Source organism: Hyaena hyaena, unplaced genomic scaffold (genome assembly GCF_003009895.1).
Source record: "Hyaena hyaena isolate Hyena2069 unplaced genomic scaffold, ASM300989v1 scaffold_49, whole genome shotgun sequence".
NCBI classification, from domain to species: domain Eukaryota; kingdom Metazoa; phylum Chordata; class Mammalia; order Carnivora; family Hyaenidae; genus Hyaena; species Hyaena hyaena.
The window spans coordinates 751,955-772,952 of NW_024080681.1; the positions used below are offsets into that span (position 1 = coordinate 751,955).

Sequence of the window (20,998 nt, forward strand, 5' to 3'; positions counted from 1 at the left end):
CCCCTCTCCGTGCCCATCCCCCCTTCCCCCCCCTCACATCCATCAGTCCTCAGTTTTCGTCAGCATTCAAGAGTCTCTCATGGTTTGCCTCTTCCCCCTTTCCCCCACTATTTCCCCCCTTATTCTCCTCCATGGTACTCCGTTAAGTTCCTCCTAATCCTCCTATACATGCAAACATATGATATTTGTCCTTCTCTGCCTGACTTATTTCGCTCAGCATAACACCCTCAAGGTCCATCCATGTTGCTACACAAGGCCGGATTTCATTTTTTCTCATTGCCATGTAGTATTCCATGGTATAGATAAAATGGATGTGGACTTCTATTTGAACTTCAAATAACATCTTTTTCTTTCATGGTCTTTAGTATGGGGGGGCAATTACTATGGGTACCCACTACCGTTTCAAAAACTATAGCTTGACTCTGGTACTATTTCTTGTTTTTGATAATCTTCTGTCTCTTTTCATTCCAAGTTGTACTTTGTTAGTGTTTCAGTCTGGGGTGTTTTGGGGAGGGAAGGGGTCCAGGAAAGGAGTATAACATTTAAAAAAATTTTTTTACATTTATTTATTATTAAAAGGCAGGGAGTGACAGAGTGTGATTGGGGGAGGGGCAGAGAGCATCCAAAGCGGCCTCCAGGCTCTGAGCTGTCAGCAGAGAGCCCAATGCAGGGCTCGAACCTACATACCGTGGGATCATCACCTGAGCTGAAGTCGGACGTTCAACCTACTGAGCCACCCAGGTGCCCCAGTAGTCTTAACATGTTTTAAAGCACAGAATGGGAGGGGGCTTTTGGGTGATACATACACTGAAATAAATGGATCTTAAATATATAGTTCAGTGAGCTTGATAAATGTATACACATCCGTATAATCAATACTTGAATCAAGATTTAAAACATTTCTCTCATGCCATGTTGTGAATACAGTGGAGTGCTTCCAGGATTGAACATTTATCTTTCAACTTGCTGGAATGTTGGTGGACAACTCTAACCAAAGTCCCTTTTTAAGAGTTGCCTTCTGCTGAAGGGTGCCTTCTGGACCTTGTCACACCAACCTTGTGGGGGTAGTGTATATTCAGTGGCTGGTCAATGCAATGGTAGGGTAAGGGGAGAGGTATAATCTTGGTCCACTTGCTGCATTTGGAACAGTTCCTAAGGCCCATCCAAGTTAGAGAACTCCACATGTGATAAGCTAAGACTTTCTTTGCTGTTGTATCACAGTTCAACTTCTTCCTGTACTCACTTGTGCTTCCTTCAACTCATCATAGGCATTGAACGTGAGAGCTCTTCCCAGTGGACTTCATGAACACAAATATCCATCTAAGAATCTTTTATCTGGGAAACTTAATGTGCAGCACCTCACATTAAGTGGTTAAGTTGTTGGCCTCTTCCAAGAAACATCCCCTTATCTACCTAAACAGCCATCATTATTGTTTGATCACCTGAGGTTAGTTTTGCCAGTTGTAGAACAGTGTGTAAACGAAATTGTAATAGTATGTTCTTTTTTGTGTCTGGCTTTTTTGCTCAAAAGTATCATCCAGGCGTGTAGCGCAGCTCATTCTTATAGCTGAATAACGGTGTTCCAGTGCATTAATAAACTGTCATATATTTATCTGTTTAGGTGTCTCCAAATATTAAGACTGTCTTAAGTGCTTAGCTATTATGAGTAAGGCTGCTATGAACAGTCTTGTGTAATTTAGTTTGTGAACATAAACGTTTTTATTTCTCCTGGGTAAGTATGAAGAGTGGAATCTCTCAGTCATGATATAGAAATGTTTTACTTTATAAAAATGGCTAAAGAGGGGCGCCGGGGTGGCTTAGTCGGTTAAGCGTCCGACTTTCGCTTAGGTCATGATCTCGCGGTTCGTGGGTTCGAGCCCCACTTCGGGCTCTGTGCTGACTGTCAGCTCAGAGCCTGGAGCCTGTTTCAGAGTCTGTGTCTCCCTCTCTCTCTGACCCTACCCTGCTCACGCTGTCTCTCTCTCTCTCCTAGAAATAAATTTAAAAAAAAAAATTAAAAAAAAAATGGCTAAAGAGTTTTTCAAAGTAATTTCACTATTTTATACTCCCACCAGTAATGTATGAGAGTTCTAGTTGCTCTGCATTCTCTCCAATACTTGGAACTTATTGATATATTTTGCTTTATCATGTTGTATTTAATTTTTTTGTTTCTTGGTTCTTCTTCCCTTTCTGACTTCTTTTTGATTAATCATAATTTTTGTATTCAATTTTAATTTTTTGAATGACTTTTTTGCTGTACCTTCTTGAATTGTTTTTAAGCGTTGCTCTAGGGATTAAAGTATATATTCATCACAGTTTACATGCAGTTTATATTTATATCAATGTAAAGTTGAAAATCTTGAAAAGAATTAGTTCATTTATCTTTTTTTATTCTTTGTTATAAAAATGTTTTAAAGCTTTCAAAACAACTTAGTAGTTTCTACTTTAAATAATCATATGCACTTCAACGAGAATTGAGGAAAAATAGTCATTTATCCTTATGTAATTGCCATTTCTATTCTTTCTTGTAGATCCAAATTTTATCTCATATCATTTTTCTTTAGCATGAAAACTTTAGTTAGTATTTCTTTTATTTCAGATCTCTTCGCAGTTATTCTGAGATGATTTATTTTCTTAGAATTTTAATAATGTCATTTTATTGTCTCTGGCCTCCATTGTTTCTGATGAGTGGCCAGCTTTTCTTTATATCATTTTTCCCTTATATAATTTGTCTTTCTTCCCTCTGGTCGAATTCAAGATTTCTGTCTCTGTGTTTGTATTCGGCATTTTGATGGTTGTGTGTATTCGTGATACTTGCTTTGTATTTTTCTTACTTAGAGATTAGTAAGGTCATTGGATCTGCATGCAGTCAGTGATGTTTTTCACTGATTTGGGGAAATTTTGCAGTTTTTCCCCCAGATGTATATTCTGTCATTTTCTGTCTTATCTGCTTCTCATATTCTAATTGCATTCATTTTAGGTCATTTAATGTTGTTTAACAAGAAGCTAAGGCTCTATTTCTTTTTACTACTTCGTATTGAATAAATTTTTATTTCTGTTCATTTTCATTTATATTTTCTTCTTCTGGCTCCAGTTCATTGTTTGTTTTGTTCAGTGAGTTTTTTATTCAGATAATATAATTTTAAATTTTAGAATTTCCTTTTTCAAATACATTTTCATTTTCTCTGCTGAGAGTGTCTGTCTGTTTATTCATTTTGACCATCTTTTTCTTAAAGTCTTTGAATATATAATAGTTGCTTTAAAATCCTTTCCTGCTTATTCCAGTATCTGTGTCATCCTGAAATATGTAGAGTGTTTTTCCTATAGGTCACACTTTTATTTCTCTATGCCACTGTTAAATTTTTTATTTTATATTAGAAAATGTACAAGATGTCTCTTAGAGGTTTTGGTTTCTCTTTTGCAGAGTCTTATTTTTGCTCTGGTAAGTAGTTACATTACTGGTCAATTATCTTGAGTCTTGGTTTTATGCTTTGTTAAAGCAGGTTTGTAGAAACTCCAGATTATTTACCAAGCTTCGCTAATTAGTTTCTTCTGTGGTACCAGCAGCTGAAATCTATGCTCAGTTATTTTATCCTTCTAGATATTGCTTTCAGTTGGGTTTTTTATATTGTCCCATTTATTTTGTTTAGAGTTCAGCCAAGGATTTGAGGAGAGTTTAAATGTAAATTTCTGGAACTGCCCCAACAGCGGCTTTCTCCTTTCTGTGTTTCTCCTCCTCACTTTCTAAAACTTCTGCTTTCTGGCTTCTTAAGCTAGGGAGATAGATAATAGATTTCTGCTAATACAACCACACCACATGCCATGCTGACAGGAGTGTCCTCATTGAACAAACCATATAGATTTGAATCTTATTCAGTGAATCTGTTTGTTTGTTTCCACTGATCACATCCTTCCAATTTCTGTCTACTTTTGCTCACTCTTTTAGCCTTCAAATAGTTATTTTTAGGCGTATCTGGGAGGCTGCGTAGGTAAAGCGTCCAACTCTTAGGCTTAGGTAGGACATGATCTTGTAGCCCATGGGTTCAAGCCCTGCGTCAGGTTTTGCACTGGCAGTGCGGAGGCTGCTTGGGATTCTCTCTCTGGCCCTTCCCTGCTTGTGGTCTCTCACATAAATGTAAAAAAGTTTAAATGGTTGCTTTAAAAAAATTTGCCCATAGTTTATAATTGTTATTTTCAGTTGAATAACTTAGGAAAATGGTCACTAGAACATTTTGTTGTTCTTTAAACCTTTTTTTTACCCCATAAATATCCCTTGTACTACTTTTTTTCCCTTGTACTACTTCTTAGTCAACTACTTGAGAAGTAACCAACTACTGTCTTTATTTTTATCACTGTGTATTGTTTGTTTTGTTTTAGATCAACCTGTGAATGGAATCTTTTGTATCTGACTTCTTTTACTAAGCATAAGGTTACTGAGATTTATACATGTTGTTGTGTGTACCACTAGTCCATTTCTTTGGGTTGCTGAACAGTATTGCTTTGAGTGAGTAAACACAGATCTTGTATTCTTTTTTTAAATTGATGGTCATCTGGATTGTTTCCAGTGTTAGCTGTTAGCTGTTAAGAGCAGTATTCGTATACTGCTCTTAATATTACTGTAAAAGTTTCTTTGTGACTGTTTTTTCTCACTTTATTTTGGGTAGATACCTAGGGATAGATTGTTGTATCACAGGGTATATATGATTTTATCTTTTAAGAAACTGCCAATTTTTAAAATTGTAACATATTACATGCCCACAGGCAACATGTAAGATTGGTGTGCAGATCTTATTTTTTTGTCAAAATTATATTCTGTTATTTAATGGAAGTCCTTTGTAGTGTATATTTTTAATCGGTGATAAATAATTTTGATAAACACACCTATATTTTTAAATTAAAAATACTCCAAGGTAGAGGTTTCAAGAATGATATGATTTATTACAAAGGCAGTGGCCAATTTTTCTAACGAGGTTTCTTCCCCCCAGCTAGTTTTAACAGCTCCAAAGGTGGATGCTGTGGTAAGTTTTTAATCTAATTATTCATCTTTATAAGTTGTACATCTTTTTTAACTTTAATTTTAGAGAGTGAGAACACACAGAAACCAAGGAGAAGGGCGGAGAGAGAGAATCTTAAATTAAGCAGGCTTCATTCTCCGTGCAGAGGGCAAAGTGGGGCTCAGTCCCACAATCCTAGGATCACAACCAGAGCCAAAACCAAGAGTCAGACGCTCAACCAACTGAGCCATAGATATTTTTTAAAAAATGTTTTTAACATTATTCATTTTTGAGAGACAGCGTGAGTGGGTGAGGGGGGTGCAGAGAGAGAGGGAGACAGAATCTGAAGTACTCTCCAGGCTCTGAGCCATCAGGAGGCACAGAGCTTGTCAAGGGCCTCGAGCTCATGGACTATGAGATCATGACCTAAGCTGAAGTCAGCTACTTAACCAACTGAATCACCCAGGTGCCCCTTAAATGACTTAAGTTCAATTAATTTTTTAATGTATTAGGCCCTAATCATGAGAGTTCAAAATTCAGAAATCTGTACATGGCACTAATTTTTGCTTACATGGTACTACAATATACATGATTATGAACAAGAGAGTTTTGAGTACTGTACTAATGTCAGAGGTCTCGGCTGAGTGTCTTCTTAATGTGGTTACTTTTGTGTTTTGGTCATCAGTCATGTTCTTTTTGAAGGTTACCTTGCAAACATATCTGTTCACCAGTGAAACTGGGGGGCATCAGTATAAATAGATAAGTAAAAAAACTATACCTACTACTAATAAACCTGCTTTTATAGTAATTAGCAGTGTTGTTTTTATGTAAAAGCTTTTTTTAAGTGATTGTTCTATGTATTCAGCAATGTAGGTGATCTAGAATAAGAGCTGAATATAGTCTTCACCCAAATTAATTTGAGACCCCTTGTTGAATGGTATTAACTTAAGAACAGTTAAGAACTTCTGTGCTGTGTGACATAGCTGTACAAGTGATATACAAGTTTTAAAGTGCTGTACAAGTTTTGAAAGGGAGTGAGTAAGGATTAGTGAGGCTGGACAAGTTGTACAGCAGAGGTGGAATTTAAAGTGAGCATTAAACCAATAAGACTTAAATATAGAGGAGGTAGAAGTGCTGAGAGGAGTAATAAGAGCAATGAAATGGTCATGAATGATGCTGTGTACAGTGAATATGCCTCATGGTTACAGTTGAGAGGTTGAAAGGTCAGACACTGAATAACAAGTCTTTGAAGGCAGGGTCTGTGTCTTGTGCATCTCTGTATCACCAGTGCTTAGAATCCTCCTTAGACCATGACTGTGTATGCCACAGTAAGAAATTAATAAGTGTTTTGACTGCTAGGGTTGAAAGGGAACGGGCAATTGTAACTGGGTTTTCAAAGGCTTTGAGCATAAGAGGGACAAAACCCAGCACAATTGACAGTAAACATTTGTAGAACAGATGATTAAATATTCCATTTCAGGTTGAAGAATTTGGGATTTATTCTATTGGCAGTAGGACACTAAAACTGCTTTTTAAATCTGGGGGTAAATGTGTTTTAAAGGATTGTTTTAGGAAGGTTACATGGGCAGGATATAATAAGCTAGTGAAATCTTATAAAATTGTGTTTTGGGAAGATTCAGAGAGACTCTAGCAAAAAAAGTCTAAATAGGATATCATGAAAGCCCAGTATAAAATAGAAGAAAAAGGCTGCCTCAGGAGACATTCATAGAGAACACTCAGTATAGACATAGTAGAGAGAGAAGAGAAGGGAGAATCAAAGATGATACCAGTTTACAAGTCTAATTGACCTAAACTATCCTAGTACTACCTGCAGTATTGGAAATATTAATAATTAGGGACCAAAAGCATATGAGGAAGAGATGAAGGGCATACAAAGAGTTTGGTATTAGATATATGGTGGCTTTTAGGTAATGGCAGGAAAACCAAATGAAAGCTTTCCAGCAAGAATTCAATGATTTAAGACCCAAAACACAGAACAGAGCTTAAGCCTAGGAATGTGCATTTGGAAACATTATTTGAAGGAGACCGATACAATCACAAAATTGCATGAGTTGTCCAAGGGTAGAGCCGAAAATGAAAACATAAAATGAGAAGAACATGAGGTGAAGAGCAGGTACTTTTAGTTTTCACACAAAAGAGGAAGTGATAGTATGCAGAAATAGAGGCCCAAAAGTTAATGTCAGCAAATCCTCTAGAGGCAACGTGGTTAACAGGACTGGATGCCATAGAGCAGAGGCAGGCAAACTATGGTCCATTGTCTGGCACCTGTTTTTGTAAATAAAATTTTATTGGAATACAACCACTTTTTATTTGTTTACATTTTATCTATGGCTGCTTTTGTGCTACATTGTAGGGTTGAATTGTTGATAAGGAGAGTGTATGGTTCACAAGGCCTCAAGTATTTACTCTGTGGCCATTCACAGGAGAGGTTTGATGACCCGTGATATGGAGAGCTGAGAAATGAAGACCAGCAGAGGGCCTTTGTTATTTTATTTTAGGGTAACCTTTGATGATCTGAAAAAGTTCAGTTTTATCTTAAAAACAAACATTTACTGAGAGCCTTCTCAATGCCTGGCATTCAGATTTCGGACTGGGTCTAGGAGGAGACTAGATAACTAGAAAGAGATTCATTAGTGAGTCAGTGAATCAATTGTAAGGAGTGAAGGTGGTCAATGTGAATTTTTGTTTTGTGAGTCTAGAAAGAAATGAGTGTTAATTTAAATGAAGAAAAGATTTTTAAATATAGGGAAAATATGAAGGAAAAATTTTTATGGAGTTTTTCTGAGAGGCAGAGTGTGTTGCCATTGCAGGAATTAATGGTCTAAGACTTGAACACAGGGAGTACACAGGCCTCATTACAGGAAATGAATAGAATTGTTTGTGGAATTAAGTTAAGAATAGTAATTGCTCACACAGCTGTTTTTAAATAGCAAATTGTGTTAGGTAATCAGCAAAAATCCACTAAAATGTACTTGATAGTTATCCAGAAGCTGTTTTATTGGTACTGACTTATGATCCTAATGGGTACTATAAAAACAAACAAAAAAAACCTATGTATGCAGTTTTTACATTGGTATGCTACTGTATGTTTTTTGTTTAACATACAAGTACATTTGTAATGTTTTCATCTTCATTTCCCCACCACCAAACCTAAATATAATTGTCTCGTTCAAAAAGAGCAGTATCATGAACTTGATGAGTGCACAGAGCAATGAGGTGTGTTCTCATTGAAAGTAGTATGTATTTGATTGCTTCTCTCTCTTCTTCCCTAGACAAAAATGGAAAGTTTATTGTGTGATCGGATTTAGCGCTAATTTATTTATTTTTTCTGTTTTTCTCTGTTTTGTTGGACTGTACTTTGGATTTTTCTTTTGAATATGACTATTTCTCAGGACTCCCTTTTAATTTGTTAGCTTTTTATTGATGTGTCTGCTTGGGGTTTTTTGGTAGCTTCTCTAAGGACTTTAATGTACATCATTAACTTCTCACACTGTATTTAGAGTTAATATTGTTACCAGTTCACATAAGATGCAGAAATCTTGTGACCTTACAGGTCTGTCTAACCCTACCCCTGCCTCCCTTTATGCTTTATTTTTCATGTGTTTTTTTCTCTTTTTTTTTAAGTTTTCTTTATTTTTGAGAGAGCAAGCATGAGCGGGAGAGGGGTGGAGAAAGAGAATCCCGAGCAGGCTTCGCGCTGTCGGCGTAGAGCCTGGCATAGGGTTCAATCCTACAAACTGTGAGACCATGACCTGAGCTGAAATCAAGAGTCAGACAGCTAACTGACTGAGTCAACTAGGTGCCCCTCATATCTCTTACTTCTGAATACATTCTAAGTCCTATAAGAGTGTTATGCAGGCATACCTCAGAGATACTGTGGGTTAGACCATCACAATACAGGGAATATTGTAATAAAGTGAGTCAAATTAAAATTTTGCTTCTCCAGTACAAATAAAAGTTACATTTATACTATAGTCTGTTAAGTGTGCAGTAGCATTAAGTCTAAAAAACAGTGTACACACCTTAATTTAAAAATACTTTATTGCTAAATAGTGCTAACCCTCATCAGAGCTTTCAGCAAGTTGTAATTACTTTTAGCTGGTAGACTTTCTTGCTTGGTCTTGATAGCTGCAGACCAAACAGGGTGGTGGTTGCGGAAAGTTGGGGCAATTTCTTAAAATAAAATGACAGTGAAGTTTGCTGCATCGATTGCCTTTTCCTTTCACAAACAGTTTCTAGTAGCATCTGATGCTGTTTGATAGCATTTTACCCACAGAAGAACTTTAAAAATTGGAGTCAGTCTTTTCAAACTCTACTACTGCTCTATCAGCTACATTTTTTGTGATATTCTAAATCCTTTGTTGTCATGTCAACAGTCTGCACAGCATCTTCACCAGGAGTAGATTCCATCTCAAGAAATCACTTTCTTTGCTAATGCATAGTAAGCAGCTCCTCATCCGCTGGTTTTATCATTGAAATTATAGCATTTCAGTTCCATCTTCAGGCTCCACTTCTAATTCTGTTTCTCTTACTATTTCTATATCTGCAGTTACCTCCTCCATTGAAGTCTTAAACCCCTCAAAGTCATTCACAAGGGTTAAAATTATCTCCTGCCAAATTCCTGTTCATGTTGATATTTTGACCTCTTCCCATGAATCACGAATGTTCCTAATGGCATCTCCCATCCAGACGAGATCGGGCGCATTCAGGGTGGTATGGCCGTAGACCTAATGGCATCTAAACTGATGAATCCTTTCCAGAAGTTTTTTAATTTACTTTGCACAGATCCATCTGAGGAGTTTCAATCTATGGCAGCTGTGGCCTTTTGAAATGTATTTTCTCAATACTAATACTTGAAAGTTGAAGGTACTCTTTGATCTATGGCTGCAGAATGGAAGTGGTGGCAAGCAGACATGATAGCACCATTAATCTCATTGTACATCTCCATTAGAGCTCTTGGGTGAGGTGCTCTGTCAATGAGTGGTAATATTTTAAAGGAACCTTTTTTCCCCTGAGCATTAGGTCTGAACAGTGCATTCAGAATATTCAGTAAATCATGTTGTAAACAGATGTGATATCATCCACACTTTTTTGTTTCATTTGTAGAGCACTGGCAGAGTATATTTAGCCTGATTCTTAAGGGCCCCAGGATTTTAATAGTGGCAGATTAACATTGGCTTCAACTGAAAGTTACCAGCTGCATTGCCCCTAACAAAAGAGTCAGCCTGTCCTTTGAAGGTTTGAGAAGCTTTGAACCTAGGCATTGACTTCTCCTCTCCAGCTATGAAAGTCCTAGATGTCATTTTCCTCCAGCGGAAAACTGTTTCATCTACATTGAAAATCAGTTGTTTAGCGTTGTTAGCCACCTTCCTTAATTATCTTAGTTAGATATTCTGGATAACTTGCTGCAGGTTTTATATAAGTATTTGCTGCTTCTCTTTTATGTAATGTGTCTCTTTTTCTTACCACTTTCAACTTTTTCCTCTGTATTTTTGGTTGTCATAAATTTGACTGTTATGTGCCTAGGTATGGTTGTTTTCCATATATACCCTATTTTGGTTCACTGAGTGTCTGTAATTGGTAAGTTTATGTCTCTTACCACATTTGTGGAATTTTTACCATTATTTCTTTAATATTTTTAAATTTTTTTTCTGGTTCTCTTTGTTATACTATTATGCCTCTGTTAGACTTTTTAATGTCTTCCCTTGGATCTCTAAGGCCCTGTTTATTTTTCTTTTAATACTTTTTCTCTTTTTATCAAATTGAACTATTTCTATTGAGTAGTCATCAAATTTACCCACTTTTCTCCGTCATCACTATTCTTCCATAAAACCCATCCAGGAAATTTATTTAATCTTTTAAGATTTTTAAGATGTTAGATATTTTAATTTTGGGGTGCCTGGGTGGCTCAGTAGGTTAAGCATCCAACTTTGGCTCAGGTCATGATCTCATGGTTCGTGAGTTTGAGCCCCACATTGGGCTCTGTGCTGACAGCTAGGCTTAGAGCCTGGAGCCTGTCTTCAGATTCTGTGTCTCCCTCTCTCTCTGACCCTCCCTTACTCACGCTGTATGTCTCTCTCTCTCAGAAATAAATAAAACATTAAAAAAAATTTTAATGATATTTTAATTTTTATTTCTTCTGGGGCTTATGTGTGCTATTTTTTTATTTTCTTTTTGCTGTGAGATTTTCTGTCTTTTACTTCATTATGAACATTGGTCCTTTACCTCATTAAGCACATTTACAGTATCTGCTTTAATATCCTTATTTGAAAATCTCGATATCTGGGCCATCTTGGGGTTGGTCTCTTTTGATAATTCTTTCCTTTGAGATTGGATTACATTTCATTATCAAGGAATTGGGGATTCTATTATGAGTATTATGAATGTATTTGTGGAAATTTTGTTTTCTTTCATATTCCTCCAATGAGTTTTGATTTCTTTGTTTAAGTGAGCCATTAATTGGATTAGACTTAAAGTGAAAACTCTCTATTGCCTGAGTTTGGCATCTGCTCATCTTAATTTGATTTTTTTTAGTCTCAGCTGCAGACTTCCTTGGGTCTGCCCTGTAAATATGTACTGCAGGGCTCAACCAAGACTTGGGCAGAAATATACCAAGCATTTGGGACTCTTCTTTTTTGCATCTCTCCTCTTTGGAATTCTGTCATTACTTTGTGATGACTGTTGCTGTCCAGGCTCTGTACCATTCTTCTTCTAGCTAGGAAGATTTTTTTTATTGTTTATTTATTTGAGAGCTAGGGAGAGAAGGAGTGGAGTTGGGAGGGGAACAGAGAAGGAGAGAGAGAAGATCCCAAGCAGGCTACATGCCCAGGGCGGAGCCCAGTGCAAGGCTTGATCTAACAACTGTGAGACTATGACCTGAGCCGAAATCAAGAGTAGGATGTTCAACTGACTGAGCCATCCAGGCGCCCCTAGAAAGAAATAGCCAAAGGAAAAAAATGTTGTTAGTAATTTTTGCTCTTTGGGAGTAGTTTTCTGGTTTGTAGAGTCATTTGCAATGTAACTACTTCTCACAGAGTTTTCAGAGAAGTATAGTTATTTAGAAGACTGGTTCTTAAAAATTTTTTTAAATTTTAATTTATTCCTTAAATAGTTTATTATCAATTTGGTTTATATATAACACCCAGTGCTTATCCCAACAAGTGCCCTCCTCCATGCCCATCACCCCCTTCCCCTCTTCCCCACTCCCCCTCAGTCCTCAGTTCTCAGCATTCAAGAGTCTCTCATGGTTGGCCTCCCTCCCTCTCCCCAACTATTTTTCCCCTTCTTCTCCCACTTCATCCTCTGTTAACTTCCTCCTAATCCACCTATATGTGCAAACATATGGTATCTGTCCTTCTCTGCCTGACTTATTTCGCTCAACATAACACCCTCTAGTTCCATCCATGTTGCTACAAATGGCCAGATTTCATTCTTCCTCATCGCCATGTAGTATTCCATTGTATAAATACACCACATCTTCTTGATCCGTTCATCAGTTGATGGACACTTAGGTTTTTTCCATGTTTTGGCTATTGTTGAGAGTGCTGCTATGAATATTGGGGTACATGTGCCCCTATGCCTCAGCACTCCTGTATCCCTTGGGTAAATTCCTAGCAGTGCTACTGCTGGGTCATAGGGGAGTTCTGTTCTTAATTTTTTGAGGAAACTCCATACGGTTTTCCAGAGGGGTTACACCAGCTTACATTCTCACCAACAGTGTAGGAGAGTGCCTGTTTCTCCACATCCTCGCCAGCATCTAGAGTCTCCTGATTTGATCATTTTAGCAACTCTGACAAGAATAAGATAGTATATCAGTATGGTTTTGATTTGTATATACCTGATGAAGAGGAACACTGAGCATCATTTCATGTGTCTGTTGGCCATCTGGATGTCCTCTTTGGAAAAGTGTCTATTCATGTCTTCTGCCCATTTCTTCACTGGATTATTTGTTTTTCAGGTGTGGAGTTTGATGATTTCCTTATAGATATCGGATACTAGCCCTTTATCTGATGTGTCGTTTTTAACTATCTTTTCCCATTCCGTCTACAATACTGGTTTTGAAAAGGAATGATAAGGGGTGCCTAGGTGGCTCAGTTGGTTAAGCGTCCGACTTCAGCTCAGGTCATGACCTCACGGTTCGTGGGTTCGAGCCCCACGTCAGGCTCTGAGCTATCAGCACAGAGCCTGAAGCCTGCTTCAGATTCTGTGTCTCCCTCTCTCTCTGACCCTCCCTGCTTGCTCGCTCCCTCCCTCGCTTGCTCTCTCTCAGAAATAAATAAAACATTAAGAAAAAATTTTAAAGGAATGATAAGCTAACAAATAAAGAACCAGTTATAGCCTCGCCTTTATTAAATTGATTTTATTATTTCCACTTTATACATTCATTCTTCAATAAATATTTATTAATACCTACTTGTGTCAGACACTGTTCTAGTTAACAAATAGTTAACAGTGAACAAAACAAACTGCATCCTTATTTTGATGGACTTTTCAGTCTGTTGGTAAAAGGCAAACAGTAAATATCTCCTTATAAGATGACATTTGAACAGAGACCTGAAGAAGATTAAGGGAATGACCCTTCAGATATCTGGGTGAGGAGCATTTTATGAAGAGGAATGGGCAAATAGAAAGGCCCCAATATGGCCCCCTGCATTTGCTCAAACACGCTAAGCAAAAGCAGGGGGCCATGTTGTTAAAATAGATTGATCCAAGAAAAGGAAACCTGTGGTAGGTTTTGAGCATAGGATTGGTGTGATTTGTTTTTAAAGGGTCATTCTAGTTGCTGTGTAAAGCATACAGACTGTAGAAGGACAAGAAGAAGAAGGGACCCTTTAGAAGACTCTTAGAGTAATGTATGTCAGAGATGATGGTTGATGGCTTGAACTGAAAGGATTATATTAAAAATAGTGAGTCACAGACTTTGGAAATGTGTAAAGTCAATGTAATGGGATTGTGCTATTGAGAGACGTTTTGCTGAGAGTCATCCAGAGTCCTGAGAGACAATCAAGCCTGTTTTTAAGAGTTGACTATCTAAGTGCCTCTGTGTAGGAAAACAACTGACAATGTTGTTTAGATATAGGGCTTTGGTATTTGTATTGGAGAGGAGTACAGGTTTCCCCCACTATCCACAAGTTCACTTTATGCCACTTTGATTTTACCACAGACCTACATTTGTACCTGTTTCTGGTAATTGAAAGAAATTGAAAGAGGATATTTGCTTTTACAAATGATAATTGCTTGTTTACTTTTTGCCATTTCAACTTAGACAAAAGTCTTTTCACAGGACATTTTATAAGAATGTTCTACTTTCAGATAGCAAGGAAAACATGATAGCAGGTCACCAGATAGCTCCCGAGGTGGTACAACTTACCTGCTTGCCCTCTGGAATTTCATTTCAATCCCTGGCCGTCAGGCAGTATCTATTGTTTGTAAAAAGGTAGACTTGCCATTTTCTTTAGATTGTCTACTCTGTTTAAATTACTGGAGTGTCTTGATAAATTGTGTCTTTACAGGGTATTTGTATAGAGTGATGTGGTTAATAACATAGCAAAATAACTGAATGTTGTTTTCAAAATTAGTCATTTTCTTGGAATTGACTGTGTGTTTACTATCTTACTCTATTGTATTTTGGTACCGGAATATCCCTACTTGTAAATCTTTGATCTCAATAATACCAAATGGAAATTGTGATTGAATTTTAAAAGGTGACTTGTGATTCCTTTTGCTCTTCTTACTGTTCTCATTTTGTTACATAGTTTTAAAAAGAATAAATTGTTTCCTTTGTTCATTATACAGAATCTCAATAACTTGTAACTTTAAAAAACCTGTAATCGTTATATACTTAATATGAGGCACTATGTCTTAAATTCTCTTAAGTACATTTACAGTTTTAATATTATAGCTTTTCTATATTACTTGTTTTTGTTAATGTCTAATATAACAGCAAAGGCTTACTATATATTCTAATTGATCCTGTTTCAAAATTAATTTCTAGAAAAACACATTGGTAAATTTATTTCACGAGTATCTAAAATTATACAATAAAAATGGTGGTGAGTTTTACTTGTATTTTGTTTTGCAATTGATAGCAACCTTGGAGTGTTATCCAAACAAATATCACTACTCCACAAATAAAATTGAGTAAAACTGTTGAAGAGATACATTCATAGCTTTGGTTATCTGACATAGCCATCTCCAATTCGATTTATTTCATCAAATCATTTATTGAATCACCTTATAGCAGATGGCAATCCTGCAATCTTATTTATTTGCAGTCTTATAATCCCTTATTTATAACAGTGTTGGGATTTGATATTTTTGAAGTACATTTTACTTGTTAGGATAAGAAAACTTGATTTTAGTGCTCCTAAAGCAGGGGTGTGTGTGTGTGTGTGTGTATGTGTGTGTGTGTGTGTGTGTGTGTGTGTGTGTGAGAGAGAGAGAGAGAGAGAGAGAGAGATACAGTTTCCTGTGCTCTTCCTTCCAACTTTATATATTTCCCTTTTTCATAAGGGTAGATATCAAGCAAAATGGCTGTAGTGTCTTTTATTTTCTTACCAGCTTTACTGCAGGGATATCCTTACTCGTCTTCACTCCATTCTTAGTATTGTCCCCCTTCTTCCTTTTATTCCTTTTCTGCTCAGTAGACTCTTTACTACTACCAGAAATATTTTCCCAATTCCAGGCCTGCTTGTCACTTTACCCTAGTCTTAGTCTCAGGCAGCAAGTCATTGGTGATAGTGAGAAGTATTACAGAATTGCCCAGCAGCTTTTCTTTTCATTCACTGCTTTTACCTCCAGGCAGGTCTTCCCTGAGCCTCACCAAACCATGAGTAATGCTTAATGTACACAAACTCTGTACTATTTGAGGTCCTCATGGTGGAGGGCATATAAAAGATTATAAATGAAAAGAGTCTGTAAATCTGTATATTAAATTATTGATTAACTCTTTTAATCTTGTTGAATAGAAAGAGTTTATTAGAAAGTTAAGCAAGACTACAAGGGTTTCTACCACTTACTTAGTGATCGTTAAACTTTCTCTTACATCTACCATTTTAATCTATCATTAGAGGAACTAGCTTCTCTAAAATTGTTAAGTTGGAATGCATAGACTAGAAATGGGAAGGAAAGAAAAAACATGGCAATGATGGTTCAGACATATCTTAATAGAAACATTTTTCCCTCAATCACTATATTGCAACTCTGTTGTATTTTCTTGTTGATAAATAGTTCTTCAAATTTTCATCAATTTGTGTAAATTTTGATCAGTTTGTACAATTATATATTAAGTTTATTTTCTGTGTGTAATTTCTTTTTCTCTGCTTACCTTCGTCTTATGGCCGAGGCTTTGGAAAGTTTATTATTCCTGTCATATTTCTGTTTGTACAGCCATTGTCTTCAGCAGAAAGGAGTCATTGATGCTGAAAGATGACTCTTGCCTTTGTCAGTGCCAGCCACGACCTTCTATTCAGAGTCTGGATCTGTTAACAATAAAACTACAGAGCTCTGAGTTTAAAACCTAGCCAGATCCTTGTTATTCTGTAGCATCCTTTGAGCCCCCTGCCATGTCCAGTGTCCTTGTTATGTCATAACTGTTTAGCTGTTGGCTTACTTAATTACCATCTCATTTAATTAATCTTTGCTCTTCTTGTATGCTGTGGAAGTAGTGTCACGTGATGAAAATTGAGTATGCGTTTTCACGTAATTTTGTATCTTTAAAAAATTTTGTCTGAGATGTTATCTGTAATAGGCACTCATCTTTTTGCATTCTCTTTTACAGATACTTGTAAATGGTCTAATTATTGTCATTAAGATAGGATCATCAAAATAAGTTTCTCTTCTGTGTTCTAAACTATCAGTGGAAGTATGAATTCCCTCTTCCTCTGAGTCCCACCATTCTACTTTCTGTCTCCATGAATTTGACTACTCTAGGCACTTGATAGAAGTAGGATTGTACGGTATACATCCTTTTTGTGACTGGTTTATTTCACTTAACATAATGTCCTCAGGTTCATCCATTTTGTAGCATGTGTAAGAGTTTTCTTCATCTTTAAGGCTGAATAATATTCCATTTTATGTATATGTCACATTTTATTTATCCATTCATCTGTCATTGGATATTTGAGCTGCTTCCACCTTTTAAATATTGTAAATAGTGGAATAGAATATGGGTGTACAAATATGTGAGACTCTGCTTTCAGTAGCCAATTTAACTTTGTATTTCACTTCAGCTATATAGTATAAAAAATCTTAAATAGAAATAGTTGCAAATGAAAAGTATGGTTTAAAAAAATAAAACTTTTCATCAAATTATTAGCAGTTTCATAAGTAGTATTTTACTAGTGGATTTTGGATGTTAATAATAGCCTCTGCCTCGGATTGGGCCTCATAGGAATTCTGGCGGCTGTTCTGTAGTGTTGATTACAAAGGAAATGCTTGGTAATTGGTGATACTGGAGAAGTATGTTTTTACATGCTGTTACCCAAACGTAGAATCTTTTTTAAATCTAGAATTTTAATAAGAATTATCCAAGCATGAACAAAACACTGTGTATTTTTATTTGTGATCTCTGTGTTTTCAAGACTTCTGGTTCTCTTGATATTATGCCTAGTGTTTTCTGTAGTAGGTACCTATCTTTCCTTTGTAGTGTTTTTAAAAATTATTTTTAATCATAATCATTTAATATAGGAAGTACATATTCATAAAAAGAATAAATTAGGGTCCTACCAGCTGAATTAGTAATTAGTAGATTCTACTTTGGAAACTAACTCCTCTTTCCCTTTTTGTCACCTATCCCTTCAGTTCGCAATTCTGTCCCTGTGGAAGAGGCTTGGGAATCCTGGCTGGTTACTGGAAAATGTGTGGTATTTTACATACTACAGAACACATTTGCCTCTAAATCACAGTGGATTTTAAGAAAAAAAAAGTTTCTTTAAGAAAAAGAAGTTCTAAACTTAGCAGAATGTTGTCTTTGTAACATGGAGAGTTTTCTCATGCAAGAATCGGGGGGAAAGGCAACTATCTGTGTTTGTTTCATCATAGAAGGATTGGCAAGGGTTGGGAAAGCATAAGCTGTCAGGAGTCAAGGATAAAAAAGACTGGTCCTCAAAACAGAAAAGGGGGAGCTCTCTGGATTGAGAGGTCTCCAGCTCTTTCAGCTTTTTCTAGGGATTGATTAGAAGGTAAAATAATGGAGCTGTAGCTTTGGAAGGTACATTAAGGTGTACAGTGAACAGATTTTTTTGTTCATGGTAATTTATCTTTTTGCACTTTGAGTTTCCCTTTGCAATTTCATAAGCATAGACCTATTCATTTAGAATCAGATTTTAGGGGCACCTGGGTGGCTCAGTCCATTAAGCTCAGATAGTAATCTCATGAGTTCGAGCAATGCATAAGGCTGTCTTTTGTCAGCACAGAGCCCACTTTAGACCCTCTCTGTCCCTTCCCTGCACACACGTCCGAACACTCTCTATAAAATAAACATTTAAAAAAAGAATTAGATTTTAGAGGAGAATTTATTAGGATGAGTTATCACATCATTTTTACTCATTTTGATATAACTAATATTGATATGATATGATTTGGTAAAGTTTGACTTAGTTTGGTTTCTTCAGTTAAGAATACCTTATCAGTGCTTTTATTAACTTGAACAGTTCAACTTTGCTTCATTTTCTAAGGCTTATCCATAAGAACTAAATTCTTCATATTTTCATGTAGGCAGGTCTAAACTACAGAAAGTTTCATCTGTTCTTAGAAGTAGCAGTGGATGAGGACAGAAATGGGGAGAGTTAGATTATGCCCTATTTTAAAGTCTCCAGAGACATATTTTGGTTCTGAAATTCTGTATTGTATATCGGGCACTGTATGGAGCAGTGATGAAGACACTCAGGGTAACTTATTTTCTTCAGGTTTTTGAGACAAAACTTGATACACAGCTAGTTCCATGCAAATGCAAATACCGCTTGCTGAATTGTATTCTCTGCTATACTGTATTTTTAAAAATCTATCATACTATTCTTCTGGATTTATATCTTTCACTTTCTTCTCTTAGGTATGGATGAACGAGGAGGTACGACATCTTGGGGAACAAGTGGTCAACCAAGCCCCTCTTATGATTCATCTAGAGTAAGTTTGTTCATCAGCCTTTGATTAAAACTATGAAGTAATTTGGCAGAATAAGTAAAGTTTTTCATATATGAACTCTGTTTCTTAAGAGAAATGAAGATTACATATTTACATGGGAATATCGTAGAATACACAGTACCTTCATGGTAGATTTAATTTTTTCCATTTACTGTCATATTTGGGAAGTTTATTTTATCTCTTACAGTGAAGGAAATATTTCTACACCTGGATTTCCTATAATACTCTTTACTAGAGTTGGAAGAGTTTGAAATGCCTAACTATTCTCCATACATAAATTTTTCTTTGTGTATTGTTTTCTTCATGTATTACCTTTGAGAGGTGGCAGTGACTTTCAGAGTATCAGTTTCCAGTCTTCCCTCTCCCATTTTTGTTCCAGTAGTCATCAGCTGTTTATATCTGGGACTCTATAGCCCTGTCTCTTGGAAGCATATCAACACACACATAACAGATGACATTTCTTGGTTGGCAGTTAAGAGAAAATAGGACCAAGCTAACATTCTACAGAGGTTATAAGGTTAGAGCTTTTTTTTTTTTTTTGGGCAGTAAACAAACAAATCCACAAAAACTTTAATATAATGAGACAGAAAGATTAAAAATTAGACCAATAAGCTGACAGTAAAATTAAATTCTGTGTTCCCAGACTCTGCAGTAAATTACTGAAGTTGAGATACCTTTTCTAAACTGTCATACTTCGAATGAATAAGGAATGAATGATTTGCTTCTCTTAGAATTAACCAGTAGAAGATAGACAAGAATAGAATTTATGGATATTTAACCCTAGAAGCAAATTGGCATAAGTGGAAGGAAACGATATGTGATTGGAATCCTTAGTCTCCATATGGGTTATGTTGTTTTGCATTAAAAAATGCTGAGTTAGGGGCGCCTGGGGTGGCCCAGTCGGTTAAGCGCCCGAATGCAGCTCAGGCGGTAATCTCTTGGTCCATGGATTCAAAGCCTCACATCAGGCTCTGTGCTGACAGCTCAGAATCTAGAGCTTGCTTTGGATTCTGTGTCTCCCCCTCTGCCTCTCCCCTGCTCATACTCTGTCTCTCTCTGTCTCTCAAAAATAAATAAACAGTAAAAAAAATTTTTTTAATGCTTAGTTAAAATATGTGGTTTGCTGTATATTTGGCTGTAGCCTATGCTTATTTTAAATACTTTAAGGAAAAAATAGTCATGTAGAATTATGACTAATAAAGAGACAATTAAACATGGTTTTTAGTGTTTCCCTTTTGGGAATCTGTGCTGAGAAAGCTGGGTTACAGTGTAAAGAGCATTATCATGAGTATCACAAGACTTGGATTTACTGTCCTCTCCACTGTGAAATCTTTGGGCATCCGATTTTACCTTGGGGAAAATTAAACTGGTTGATGTCCAAATATTCTTCTACCTTTAGAAGATTTTGATTCTTTAAATACCATTGTGAATAGGAAAGATAGGTTTCCTGTTTAGATTGTGAAATATCGATTTTATATAGTGGAGTACAAAATACTATTTATTGGATTATTTCTTTGAAAGGTTTGAGTAACTGTGTGATAACTTATTTCTTAAAATGTATTAAGTGGGGCCTTTGTACCTTATGCTTACTTTCCTTTCAAACTTTCAATTTTGTTCTACTTGAGTAGATTCAAGTAGGAGATTCTAGGAGAAGAGAACATAATAGTGTATCCAAACTTTTACATATTTCATGTTCGTGAAATTAAGTTTGCGTCTACAGATGGACTTCAAAGTAACTCTTGCTTTTCTTTTGCTATTTGCTTTACTGTGTTGAGTGTATATTATTTGCATTGGAAAGTTAAGTAGATTTTATAGTAAATTAGTTTTCTGTTTAAAAACCC

The 20,998-nt window shown here is 36.3% G+C and overlaps 1 protein-coding gene across 8 annotated transcripts in view; it reads left to right on the forward strand.

Moving 5' to 3' along the window:
- The window catches only part of TCF12 (transcription factor 12), a 366,706-nt gene that overhangs the window by 136,217 nt on the left and 209,491 nt on the right, over positions 1 to 20,998 (forward strand). For 7 of the 8 annotated variants that reach the window (XM_039230611.1, XM_039230614.1, XM_039230612.1 and 4 more), the window contains exon 4: positions 19,066 to 19,139. In XM_039230611.1, coding sequence (XP_039086542.1) covers positions 19,066 to 19,139 — 74 coding nt within the window. Of the gene's footprint in view, positions 1 to 19,065; positions 19,140 to 20,998 lie in introns of those variants that run through there. The other variant, XM_039230618.1, reaches the window with a different exon arrangement.